The sequence below is a fragment of the Lampetra planeri genome, chromosome 30 (genome assembly GCF_965212315.1).
Source record: "Lampetra planeri chromosome 30, kcLamPlan1.2.h2, whole genome shotgun sequence".
NCBI classification, from domain to species: Eukaryota; Metazoa; Chordata; class Hyperoartia; order Petromyzontiformes; family Petromyzontidae; genus Lampetra; species Lampetra planeri.
Window position 1 is genome coordinate 7,388,518 of NC_136136.1, and position 13,963 is coordinate 7,402,480.

Genomic DNA, 13,963 nt, shown 5'->3' on the forward strand with positions numbered 1-13,963 from the left:
AGTATGTATTGGTGAGGCAGTGTCTCACCAGGGCTGGTACATCAGCATGCAGTCCTTGTTGGACGACATCGTCAATGATTGCAATGGTATCGGGCACAGGGACTTTGGTGAACAAAGAAACTACATCGAATCTATCGAGCAAATCACCTGGGGACAGTGAGATGTCTTTAATTGGCGATACCAGGTGAGCTGAGTTCAGAACAGAAGAGGTGGTCTTACCAGTGAATGGCTGCAAGGTCTCAGACAGTTATAGGGCCAGTTTGTAGGTGGGTGAGCCAATGGTGGAGACGATGGGATGAAGCATTGTTGGTAAGCCATATAATCTGGGTGGTCTAGCAGCAGGTTTTAAGGAAAACCGTTTTGTCTGTTCAATTAATGAAGCTGAATCAGTGATGATACTGTTCGTTCTTGTACCGAGGCTGTTGGTGGGATCTCTTTTAATTTTTGTGTAGCTACCATCATTAAGTAGGTCCTGGATTTTGTTATTGTACACAGTTTTGTCCATGATGACCGTGGCATTGCCCTTGTCAGCTGAGACGATGACGATATCATCCCTCTTTTTCAATTGAGATAACTCAAAACACTCATCCTTACTGATGTGGCTGACTGGTACCTTAGCGCTTTTAAGGATTGCAGCGATTTCAGATCTTGTCACGTCTGCAGCGATGTGTCCCAAACCCTTAAGAGCTACATCGACCTGGGCAATAATATCATCCACTGGGATGTGTTTGGGGGTGACTGCGAAGTTCTACCCTTTAGCTAAAACCGACTTTAGACCATCGGAGATTGGGCTATTACTCAGATTAATAACAACCTTGTCAACGTCTAACTTTTGAACGTGTGGATCTGGTTTCTTCTTGGAAAGGAGGTTGAACTTGGAAATCAGGTTATCTTTCCATTTAGCTGTCGTGTTAGCTACATCTTCCCCATCAGATGTAAACCTTTTTTATGTCAATGTTAAATGTGATTTCAAGAGTGTCTTGTCCACATGATCTAGTTCAGTACGGAGCAGTCTAATTCTCTCTGAGATCAGGGGCAAGCTAGCCCTGAACAACATTCTTTGGTGATAGGTTTTTACCCTTTCAACTGGTACAAAAACTGACACCTTTATACAAGGCATCATGTTTGCAATAACCACAACACAAGCAGTCAAAATGAAAAAAAAGAAACAACTCTGATAATGATATGCATTGTCCTTGACGTTGATTGGTCCACACCCGAGACAGCTTTTCTTAGAGCCTAGTCTCCACTGGCGTTGGACCAGATGACGCCAAAAGTCGTACAACTAAAAAAAACAGCGCACTATTGAGAGCTCGGGGTAAGCATTTACACTATGAGACCTCATTTACCAGTGGCAAAATATAGTGATAGGTTTTTACCCTTTCAACATTCTGTGGCATTGAAAGATGTGACGGCAGCAGAATTCAGTGTACATGAGGTCGGTATACCAACTGTAATCACCCAGGAATGTCCTTAACGCTCGTGACGTCACTCCACATCGACCAGCCCCCTTCATTGATATTCATGAGCAGGTTACGTCCTCCAAATGGATACCCCCCCACCCCTCCTCATTAATAATCATGAGCGGGTGACGTCACTCAACATCAAACAGCCCCCCTCATTAAAAATCATGAGCAGGTGGCGTCCTCCAAATGGACCCCCCCCCCCTCCATTATTATTACCGACTATAATGAGCCAAGAATATCTGTGCATCGCTCGTGACGTCACTCCACGTCGATAAGCCCCCCTCATTAATAATCATGAACAGGTGACGTCCTCCACATGGACCCCCCCCCTCATTAATAATCATGAGCAGGTGACGTAACTCCACATCGAACAGCCCCCCTCATTAATAATCATTATAAGGTGATGTTTTCCAAATGGACACCCCCCCACCATTAATATTAATTAGCGGCTGACGTCACTCCACATGGGGGAGGGGGGGGGCGCCTCCTACCCCCTCCTCGGCGTCAACTCACAACCCTCACTACAAAGGCAGAACCCTCACGTCACGTGATCTCCGTCATGCTGTTGAGACATCGAAGTAAAAAGGACGTCATCATGAACAAGTGATTATTACCTTAAAATGAAATCGGTCTGTGTCACCTCGCCCTTACAAATTGCACACGAATTGATGCAATATCACGTCGCTCTCTGCTTTTCGCTTGCAAGTTTCAGATTTACTGCAATACACCCGTCCTTGGATGGGCAAAAGGCTCCGTTACCTTAGAGTCGCGGCATCTCTTCAGAAATGTGACTCGATCAGATGAGCTTTCTTGCCTCTGAGTTTGTTAAAATGGTATTATGGCTACGTGGAAACCCTCCCCGTAGAGGCGGTTCAAGTTTGACTGAAAACTTCCGTGACTGCAGGAATTCATATTCCTTGGTTCTGCCTGTGATGAGCGTGGTGGAACTGGAGGTAGCGAGACCAGGTGAGAGCAGGACCAGCGAAGCGAAGGGGCGACGAGTCGTCGTGATTACGAGGCGAGCGTGAGGAGGTCTCGTCAGGATACCGAGGCAATGTGTGGGTGAGCGAGAGAGAGATAGGAGTTGGGTGGCGGTGAGTGTGTGGCGAGCGAGCCATTGGCCGGGATGAAATGGGGAGACTCGAGGTCTGGTTTCGGCGGGGGAGATGGGGTGGGGGTTCAGTTTAATGGGGAAAGGGTTCACACAGCCGCGACTCGCACTCCGTGACACAGCCGAGATCGCGACGCGAGGGGGTTTCCCGGGGTTCAAGGGTCAGGGTCTAACGGTGTTCGTAGGATTCAATATTTCACGGCGTTCGGATTTTCTCGCGGGGTTCAGGGGTTCATTGGTTCCGATTCGCGCGCTTTGTTAAATTCGTGCGCGGTGTTGGACATCATCGGTGTGGCAGTCGAGGTCGTCAGGGTTGTGAGTGGATCGACAGGAACACGAAAGAAACTTTCCCTCACAGCCTGGCATTTTTTTTTACCACAGCTTTGCCCGCTCACCCACCCACCACAGCCTACTTCCTCATCCCAGCCTTCCCCATCCACCACAGCGTTCTCTACCCACCACAGCGTTCCCCACTCACCCACCCACCACAGCCTACTCCCTCATCCCAGCCTTCCCCACTCACCCACCCACCACAGCCTTCCCCATCCACCACAGCCTTCCCCACTCACCACAGCGTTCCCCGCCCACCACAGCCTTCCTCACTCACCCACCCACCACAGCCTCCGCCCTCATCCCAGCCTTCCCCACCCACCACAGCGTTCCCCACCCACCATAGCCTTCCTCACCTACCACAGCCTTCCCCACCCACCACAGCCTTCCCATTGCTCAATTCGGCGAAACCACCGATATTTGTACTCATATGCTTAAGAGCTATATCAATAAGTCGGTGGCACAGAAATCAGCGAGTGGCACCGCTGGGCTCGGTTTAAAATAGGGTTGTTAAAATCTGTTTTGTTGCATAACCGGTAACCGCATGTGAGGGTGGGGGGGTAGAAACCAGTTAAACCGGTTAAAACCGGTTACCGGTTTTGCCGTGCATATAGCGATGTAACGGTCGGTAGCAGCACACTGGAAGTTGCCATCCAGAAGTCGCCGGTTCAAATCTATCTCCCGGCGCGGCAGTCGAACCATTGGTGCAGGGTTCTCAAATCTCCACCCACCCCCCACCTCCCGTCATCCAGCAGTAGAAACGGGTTCGCCGCAGTGGATGGGCAGGTCGCGTGCGGCGGGGTAAAGTGTGGATACGGCCACCTCTTCCAAGACACCCGGTTGAGAGTAGAGTCGTAGACCAAATAGCCTCCTGCCAGAAGAAAGCTATTTCAGGGGCTGCAGCTTTACCTTGAAACCTGGAGAAACGAAGGGCGAATGCACCAGGCGGTGACTTAGGCTGCGGTGCTGTTTGTACGCACACGCGCGCCAAATCGGTGCATTAATTACCCAGATTCCAATGACAACGGTTAGCGGTTCATGACCTTCCGGAACCGGTGACCGATTATGAAACCGGTTACCGGTTCACCGGTTGCCCTTAAACAACCCTAAGTGTGGACCGTGACTCGTGGGAGCGAGCGTAATTGAATGGAGTGGTCGCGGTTTTTTCACTGATCAAAACCGCTTGCCCAACAGAAGACTCTGAACGTTTCCTGTCACACGGTCGATTTAAATACTTCCCTCCTCCTCCAAACCCGCTGTACAAAAAAAGGTAAAATTTCTGTTTGTTTCCGCTTCGTTTGGTGCCTTCTGCAGATCTGGGTTCTCGATCGCAGACCGAGTGTGCCACGCCGCAGTGGGGGGTGATCTGAGAGCAGATGGCACGCGTGCCTTGTAACCCAACGCGACCGACGACTCCACCCTGGTGCCGTTGTTAGGTGCCCTGTGAAATCAGTCTTGATGAGGGCCGCCCAGAGTTGGCGGAGGGGAGCGCTGTGGGGAAGGGGAAAGAAGGGGGTGGGGTAATTCGCCCACTTAACAGGACCCCCAAAAGGGACCTGTTTCTTTTGTTGCTAAGGAATAAGGGGGTCCCCCCCCCGCCCATGTGGCATCTAACCCGGCCTCCAGGAACCTCTGGGCAACCGTGGTACTGACATCGTGGCAGGGCAAGCCGATCGGCAGTGCAAAGGTTACTCGATAGGGTTCCGAGTCGGCTCGTTTGCATCGACAAGCGCAGTTTGCTTTGGGGATCTAAATCGATCAGACGGAACAACATATTGACAGGTCCTTGAATTGAAAAAAAAACGCACTCAATATCAAGACAAATATTTATACATCCTTAATACATTGAATATACAGGGTGTTTGAAAAAGATGGACCCGATTTGAAATCGCTATATCTCTGCAACCACGAACCGCCCATGAATGAAACTCTTACCACTGGAGAGGGCGGGGCATAGAGAGGGCGGGGCATAGAGAGGGCGGGGCATAGAGAGGGCGGGGCATAGAGAGGGCGGGGCATAGAGTTTCAAATCATTACCGCTCGATGCCTCACCCAGCGTACAAACAGCCCCTAGCCTCAGTCATTCGCAAGATGGCGACCCCGCAACACAAGGCGTTTTGCGTTCTGCAGCGTGCGTTTCACCGGCGTTGTGGCATTGATCCGCCAATGTCAGAGCATTCCTCGTTGGTACCGACACTAATCTGGATGACCTCAAAAACAGAATGACGACAGCGGTGACTTCAGTGGAAGAAAACACTTTGAGAGGCGTTTGGGACGAATTCAACTATCGTCTCGATGTTGTCCATACAGCAGGTGGAGGGCACATAGAGCATTTATAAAATGGTTCGTAAACCTTGATAACTCATTAAACCGTTTGTAACTTTCTGTGTAATTGTAACATGTTGCCATCGTGAAATATACTGCTTTGAAACTGGGTCCATGTTTTAGCAAAAACACCCTGTATATAGTTTTGAACATATATAGAGCCATGAAAATCACACGTGACCGGCTGATCGACTAACTGTGGGGGAAACACTTTTATACTGCTGGGTGGGCAGAGGCGGAAGAGGAGTTTGGAGGGGGGAGTGGTGGATTTAATAAACTTGCACCATTGTTTCGACCCTATATCCTCTGAATTGCAAGTCCGGTTGTGGCCGACCACTACACCGCGGGCGGAAGCTCCCATTCTTTCGATAAATCACTCAACGCTCGCTTGACCAGTGGTGGACCTCATCCTGCTCCTCGTTGGAAACACCCAGCGAGGGGAAATACTGCGGCAAACGGGGGACCCCGGCTCCAGGGGGAGTCAAGAAGAGCTGCAATGCCTTAAAATCCACACCCTGACAAATGACCCTGGGAAGCCGAGCAGTGACAGATTCACACACCCAATAAATACAGTCTGTGCAACCAGGAGCTTATTTTCACACAATTCGACAACAACAACAACAGTCAATAAGAGAAGAAGAATAATAATACACGTGGACTCCCAGGAAATGCTCCGATACAAAGTGAAAACTCGGTCGCCTCGGTAGACATGCTTCTTCGCCGCCGGACGCAGGCCGTTGCCCTGTTCCGCGGCGCCGCTGTGTCGAGGGATTTGCGTTCAAAGTTCTTGTTATTATTTTAAAAACGACAACGCTTTCCACTCGGACGAGAGACAGGACAAACGCTCGCGCGGTCCCAGGTATCGACGCGCACTGGGGGGCGGCGGCGGGGAGGGGGTCTGGGGTCGGGGGTCAAATCCACGACGACGACCGCCCCCCATGACCCCCAACACACGCACACAGCGACAGTCGTAGTTGTCCTGCGGCCACGCTCAGACGCGCGCGTGTATTTATAGGTATGTACGTATATACATGTATCTGTTATTATATATATACGTATGTTTATATATACTGAATATATATTTCTAATTCATTAATTTAATACATGTTTTTCTCCCCCCCCCCCAACCCACCCACCCCCCCTCCCGCGCAGACCCGAGTGACACTGACGATGGATGTGGGGACGCGATGGATCAAACGGGACGAGATGGGGGGGGGCTCGCAGAGACCTCGAGAGACATCAACAACAACAATAACGGTGGTGGCCACAACAACAGCAACAACAACATAAAGAAAGTAACATCCCTGAGAAAAATGATTTCCAACGCCCGCACCCCCACGTGTAACGCGCATGCCCCCCTCCCATGGCTTTTATATCACACAGCCGAGTGGACTGCAGTCCTCGCGGACCCACACGCACGCACGCCAGCACCACACGGGTCGACCCGCACATGCATGGTGCATTCCTACGGGACGTGACGAGGATTGGTCTCTTAGGGTGGCGCTCACGCGTATGGGAATTGTTCATGCTCACGAAAATGTGTAAATAATGCACAAAGTTTAAACTGACTCGCGTTTGGTGGACTGCCTCTGGACGAACGAGTTGGCGAGTGAGTGAGCTGCCGTTGGCGGTGCGCGAGAGCGCGCGAGCCTCGCACGGCGGAGCGGTGGCGCAAGGTGCAGATGACGTTTGCTCGTCGCGCTCCGCGGAGCCACGCCGCTCCCGCAGCGGTCGTGGACGTCCGAACTCTTGGATCTGGGAATCTGCGCTGATCCCCCCAAAACTTCTTTAATCGCACGTTGACCGCCGGCGTCCGCTGGTCGGTCTTACACGGCTGGCGCGGTAAGCGGGCCTTGTTCGCGTCGCACGTAATAGTCTGTGGAACGTCCGCACTTAATGGGGGGGGGGGGGGGGTGGGGGGGGAATCCCAACTAAAATTAAAACGGGGGAAAAAAATCAAATAAGCAGGTGATTTGAAGCTGTGGTAAAACAAGAGGTGGACACCGCTTGCATGCAGGGCTTAATTGTAGCCGGGTCTGTCCGGGTCAGGTCGGCAACCTGGATCTTTATTTATGCATCCGGCACACCACGTCCAGTATATATATATGCCATCTTCCTGGTCTACCAGCGACCCGGAAAATATACGGTGAGAAATTAAGCCCTGGCCTGAAGTGGTAGGTGAGAAATGTAATTCAGTGCTCGGGCCAATGACGCAGCGGCTCAACGTTCCACGAGCACCAGCGGTGAATGTCCACCTGCTGACCCTTCCCACCACTGAGGCTCTACCCACGAATGGGGGTGGCGGCGGACTTGAATCTGCCGTGTGCGGAACGCGCAGTTCCCGTACTGCGGCATCCCGGGGAGGGGCCGCTCGACGAGACATGGCGCGAGGTACGGAACGGGACGGACGGACGGGTCGGCGTCCTCGTGTCTGCGCCAGGCGCTTCGTCTCGCCCGCTGCACGAGTCCGTACAGGGACGGAGCATCGAGGACGACTCTCTGCCGTGGTGAAATTGCCAAGTCGGAACATTTTGTGGCCCTGTCCACATTTTTTCCCCATCGCGAATGAATGTTCTCTCCTCCCGGAATAAATGTTTGTATTTTTTTTTTGTAATCTTTCTTTGCATGTAGGTCCACTTTCAACTAAAACACCTTGACTTTAAGCCCACTTTTCAAAACTTGTGAAACTTTGCTTTAGTAATAGCTTTACTTGTTTTATCCCATCTGCTCGTTCCTAACTTTGTCCCAAACATTTTGACACCAGCACTGCGTGGTGCGTTCTCTCCTTTGGCTGCAATTCAAACACGGGTCTCATCCACGGGTCTCATCCATCGCCCATCATCCCTTCTCGTGAAGCATCCAGCCCGAGCCCACTTACTCGCCTCAGCGGTCAATATCATGCCTCTATTTCATAATATATTCTTCGATCCACGTGCTCCTCTTCCTGTCAGTGTCAATTAAAAGCGCACATCTGTCCAACACTTCTCTTCATCTGAAGTGCCGCCATCTCGGTCGATACATGCCGCGTATGATCTCTGTCCCGGCGACCCGTCCGTCACCTACGGTCCGTCTCCGCGTGGCCTCCAAACAGACCGCCTGGGCGCTAAAACACAAACTCCTTGTACCCGCCGTCTTCTACGAACGGCGGAGATGCATCCCACACATTTGCCCCATGGCTGCAAGACGCCGTGACACGACTATGTCTCTCGCGTTGCAGGGAACTGGACTCTCTGCCTCATCTCGCCACCGCCCGCTTCCCCCCCCCCCCGGCTGGGCGTTGGCGTAGTCAAGTGCCCGACGCACGAAGCCCGCCCTACACAGCCTCCTCGCGCGTGGGTGCGAGCCTCGGGAGGTCTACGTGTGGGGAGCAGGTTTCTGGGAGGCGGGAGGGGGGTAGTTAAATAAATAAATGCATTTGAAATCCCTGGTGGCGTGGGCTCAGGAATTAAACGCCCCCTCCCCCCTTCCTTCCCCACCCCCCCACGCACCTAGTCCAATTTACCCCCCCATTTTTGTAGCCCTCCAATTGGGCCCCTCCGGCCTATGAGCCCTGGGGCAGTTACATGGCCTGCAAACTTTGCTACGTTTCACTATTTGAAACGGCAACGCATGGAGGTGGGAACCATTGAGAGTTGAGAAGGGGGGCTGGTGGCCGGACCGAATAAAGAGGAGTGTGCCCCCCGCCTCCCCCCCAACCCCCCAGCCAACATCCTTGTCGCACGGGGGGGAGTGGGGGAGTGGTTATAGCGAGCATCGGTCAGATTCGGACGTGGGAGTGCAACGGGGACGGACTTTGACGAGGCTTGTGTTTAAAACGAGATGCGAGGGAACGCCGCGCGGGGAGACAGCGCTAAATACATAACGGCATGCCGCGTCTTCATGCAGGTGCCTTCTCGAACTCGCAATAATTTACTGACTAAATGCCTCTACAGTGTTTCCTTTTTTTCTTCTTTTTCCTTAATCAAAATATACAAGAACCGTTTCGGGTAAAACGATGGAAATTCAGCAGCATACGGGACACACGAGACGAGCATTCAGAGCCACCTATATTATCCCCAACAGGTCTCCCCCCCCCGCCCCTCACCCTCCCAACCCTCCACCTCCGCACTCAGAAAAATATAAAACATAGAAAAAGAGTCGGTTGCCCGTAAAACGATACGCGCTACTCATGCAGATGGGCGCGAGGGGGGCGACGGACGGGAAGGCGCCGGAACCCCCGCACGCAGGGGCCGCCACTTCCATCGGCGCTCCAGTCCAGTCGTTCATGCAGCTGCGGACCGTGGTTCCAGTGTCGAGCCGTTAACTCATCGTCCGCATTTTCACCCTCTGTTCATGCGAGCGGTCGCAGCCTGGTAGAGCGTCCCCGCGTGTAAAAAGCCTCTCGCCGGCGTCAGATCGTCAGAGCCCTGTTGCGTCGTTATGGGGAATACTGTCGTCAGAAGGGCCGGTTTCACTTCTCGCTGCCGCCACCGCCGCCGCCGCTTTGTTCAAACGACGGAGATGTGGCAGTAGGCCTCGAGGCCCGAGATGATGATGTAGATGAGCCACAGCGAGAAGAAGAGCAGGCTGGTGAGCAGCTTGGAGCCACGCGGGCCCCCCAGCTCCCCGCCGATGCTGGGCTGGCGCCGGTACATGAGCACGGCGACGGTGATGAAGGCAAAGACGGTGAAGAGCGTGACGGAGAAGGCGAGCGTGCCCGCTTCGACGCGGAACTTCTCGCCCTGCGTCCACCAGTAGATGGCCGCCACGGACCACGCCAGACCGATGCCCAGGAACACGTTGACGCCATTGCTGCCCGTCACGTTGCCGATCGAAGCATCCGCGTACTGGTCCTGGATGGCCGCCACCTTGCTGGCGAACGTGTCTGTGGGGTGCACGGTGGGGGGGGGGGGGGCAGGGAGAGGTACGGATGAGAAATGAGTCGCATCAGCAGTGCAAGTGGCTCAATGCCAAGGATTTTCTGTTGAGATCGGAGAGAGCTGCTGCCATTGCAAAATGCTTCCAGACGTTTAGAGCAGGTTGAGATGCCACTTGACGATATTTTACTGCTATAAATTCCCACATGATTAACTACTTCGTTGATCTATCATGTTTGGCCAGGTTGCTTCTGAAAAATAAGTTAATAGCTCAGTGGACTTTTCCTGGTAAGATAAAAACAAGTTTAGTTTTATTTCAAGTTTTTATAAAGTTGTTTGCTCACCTATCCTATACTTTACACTTTGATCGTGGTTTTGTATTGTTGGTTATTGTAACGTTCTGACCTGCCCTGACTGGACATCTGTGAAACAGAGCTTTATAACTCATCGGATTCCTCCAGTTTTTTTAAATATTCCCATCTGAAACTTCAGCCCAGCATCTGGGCCCGTCTAGCCGCTTGCACACTCAAGTGTCGAATTGTATCTACCGCAGCCTACTCGCGACCCAGGAACAAAAACAACATTCGGTGACGAAATTAAATCCCCCCCGAGCGCGACTCACCGGGCACGGAGGTGCCGAGCGCCACAAAAACGACTGCGGTCACCGAGTCCTTGAGCCCCACGGTGCAGCCAAAGTGCGAGGCGAGGTCACCGATGACGGCGGTGAGGATGCCGATGACGCAGATGGAGACGATGAAGCAGGCCCAGCCGTTCATGTACTCGGTGGGCGGCACGCACGCGAACAGCACCTTCCAGAAGACCGTGAGGAAGTGCATGATGTAGTCGCAGCAAGAAGGCATGCGCTCCTCCGCCCCCTCCTCGTCGTCGTCGTCACCTGGAAACGGGAGAGACGATGGCGGACGATCGGACCTGGCCCGGGTCGGGACGAACCCGCGTGGCTCGAAGACTTAAGGCTCCCAAACGTCTGGGGTGTGTGTCTCTCACGAGGGTTTGCTGCTGCCTGGACTACCTGAGCAGTGGGCGGCGCCAAAATCTGAGCCAGCCAGTAGGAGGAGGAGGCCCTTTTCTGCACGAGCATTGCTAGAGATTTGGTGGGCGTGGTAATGTAAAAGTGGGCGGGGCTGATGGAGGGAGGGGCTTACGGTTCCCCACGTGCCCCCGGTTGAGCCTCCCAGAATTTTGGTAGCTTTGTGGAAGCTGTGATTGCTGACGACGGCAGTGCGAGCGAAGACACCACGCATGCGCTAGATATGCGACAGCCCATCGCACCGCCCCTGCCCTGCCGATTTTTAATGAATTGTTGCGATTCCCGGTCGTAAATTGTAAGTAATCTATTAATTATTTTTTCCCATCTAATACCACACGAACCCGACACGGAACGTGTTGAGTAGTTGCCAATGGTGCTTGTGCACCACTGGCCAACGCAGCAAAATCACCAAATAACTTCACTTTCGGGGGGGGGGGGGGGGGGCACACGTAGGCGTTCTCACCTGCGCTGACGGTGATGGCCTCTACAAACTGCTCCCGCCACGAGTTGGTGCCCACCACCAGCGCCAAGTTCGTCTTCTTGATCAGCTTGTCCACCGTGCTCTGCAAGGTTTGTTTCGGGGGGAGAATTGGGAAGGGGGGGCGGGGTGCAGGATGCACAATTGGTTGAGGCATATCCGACTTTTAATTGTAAGACGAGGCCAGGAGATGGCAGTAGAGCAATGGATTGAGAATCGTCTGTGCTGCGCTTCGAGTGCTGTACCCTTGTACGCTTGGTCGATGTTCATCGGTTCCCTGCTGCACGGAGCCAAATGCTCAACAACTGAATTGGCCAAACATCCCAATGTAGCAGGACCTTCCTGTGAAGGTATTGAGACTTGGTGAAGCTCTACTGGATAAACAAATAAGCATTATTATCATCCTGGTTGTTTACCCAGGAAAGTCTCAAGACTCATTTTCAGGAGGGTCCTGCCAAGTGTTTACAGTAGGGGGGAGATGTTGCTGCTCAGTGTAATTGAGTAATTTTTCAGCATTGGGATGTTTGGCCAATAGCAGGTGCATTGTGTGTGTGTGTGTTTTTTAAGCGATTGTAAATGTGCAAATTACAAATGCATGGGGGGGGGGGGGGTGTGGAGGTCAATCAGGGGTGTAAATATGAACTGCCCTGCCCTGGTGATTCTATACAATTTCGCAATTCAGAATTTGCGATTCGATTGAAGAATGACTTTTGTTTATATCGCGTGAACGGTAACGGCCTCTAGTGTCTTGCAGGGGTCACGTGAACCCATCACGTACACGAATCAAGACGAAAACGTTGATCCTTGCTCGCGGTTCGTCGCGTGCTTCGTGAGCCCTAAAGAATCGATATTGTGGACGGAGCGGAAGCTGCTTCGCTTGGTGTGTAATTTGTTCGCCAATTTTAACTGATTGTCGAGCTGGCCATTGTGGATCTTCCCCAAGCATCTCACGAGCACCGGGATGCGACGACGCGTCGATCCGCTGGGGACTGTGTGTGGTGACGGCGTGTGGTGACGGTGTGGTGACGGTGTGTGGTGCGTGAGGTGTGTGGTGAGTGAAGCGTGAAGTGTGTGGTGAGTGAGGTGTTTGGTGTGTGAGGTGTGTGGCGCATGAAGTGTGTGGTGCGTGAGGTGTGTGGTGTGTGGAGCGTGAGGTATGTGGTGAGTGAGGTGTGTAGTTAGTGAGGTGTGTGGTGAGTGAGGTGTGTGGTGAGTAAGGGGTGTGGTGAGTGAGGTGTGTGGGTTTTGGTGTATTGTAGGAGTGCGGCGATGGCGTTGTGTGGAGGAGTGTATGTGGTGCAGGGGTGGTGTGCGGTGTGTGGTGAGCACGCCGCCGTGCATTAACACGCCAGCACTCCGTATGATTAGAGGCATTACTTCATTTTTCTCGTGAACATGGCAGGCCATTTCTCACTCGCAGTCACGGCCGCTCGATGTGGAGGTGGAGATGGCTGCCAAAACAATTAATTTAGGGACAATACCGATGATTAGTCCTTCGCTCGGCAGCGATGCCGGGGGTGGGCGCGGGTTTGAACTCGCATTATCAAGCATCGGTGTGGCGACGCCGGCGGCGGAGGCTGCACGCTGCCGTGCCCACGTGTTATAGCCGGGCTCCTGTGCAGCAGCAACAGCAGTAGTCGCGCACCGTCTTGTACGACGGGAGCCGAGGGGATCGTGTGTGTGTGTAGGGGTTGCGCCAAGGGAGAAGCGTGGTGATCGAGGTGGTCCACGGTCTGGAGGCGGTTTAGCCTCGGGGACCGGGCCGTGTTGGTGAGACGGAGACGCGTGTGGGAAGAGAGATTTTTGGGCCCCCTCTGATGACGTGAATCGCACCTTCGATGGGGATAGCACGAGGATGGCGATGGTGGTGGTGCTGGAATGATGACGAGGTGAATTAGGATGACGTTGGTGGGATTATAGCTGCTGGGATAGGGATGATGATGGTGCTGGTGGTGGTTATGTCGGTGGATATGGACACTGATTGTGGAGGAGTGGGACACATGGAAACTTTATTTATAAAGCATATGTATGCAATTGGATGATGATGATGATGGAGGTGACGATCGCAGTGATGGTCATGCTAGAGAACACGAAGCGGTCGAAGAGATGGCAACATGACGGGGTTGGCTGCGATGACGACAACAATGACGACGATGATGACGACGATGAGGACACCAAGGAGGCACCTTAAACTCGTAGGACTCCTCGATGACGACCTCGAGGCGGTGCGGCTCCCCCAGCATGGGTTTCCCCAGCGCCGCAATCCTCCGCGCCTCCTCCTCCTCTTTGGTGAGCAGCAGGCCCTCGGGGCCGTCTGCGGGGGTCACCGGGGTCGTTACGTAGAGCAGG

At 53.2% G+C, this 13,963-nt stretch overlaps 1 protein-coding gene across 1 annotated transcript in view; it reads right to left on the reverse strand.

Annotated features, from left to right (window-relative positions):
• Window positions 1–8,745: 8,745 nt before the first annotated feature.
• Window positions 8,746–13,963, reverse strand: part of LOC144728906 (sodium/calcium exchanger 1-like) — a 93,842-nt gene continuing 88,624 nt past the window's right edge. Inside the window, exons 4-7 of the mRNA XM_078608646.1 lie at window positions 13,801–13,928; window positions 11,600–11,699; window positions 10,711–10,983; window positions 8,746–10,096 (exon numbers count right to left, since the gene is read on the reverse strand). Of these exons, the coding sequence (XP_078464772.1) occupies window positions 9,720–10,096; window positions 10,711–10,983; window positions 11,600–11,699; window positions 13,801–13,928 (878 nt within the window). The 3' untranslated portion in view covers window positions 8,746–9,719. The remainder of the gene's footprint in view (window positions 10,097–10,710; window positions 10,984–11,599; window positions 11,700–13,800; window positions 13,929–13,963) is intronic.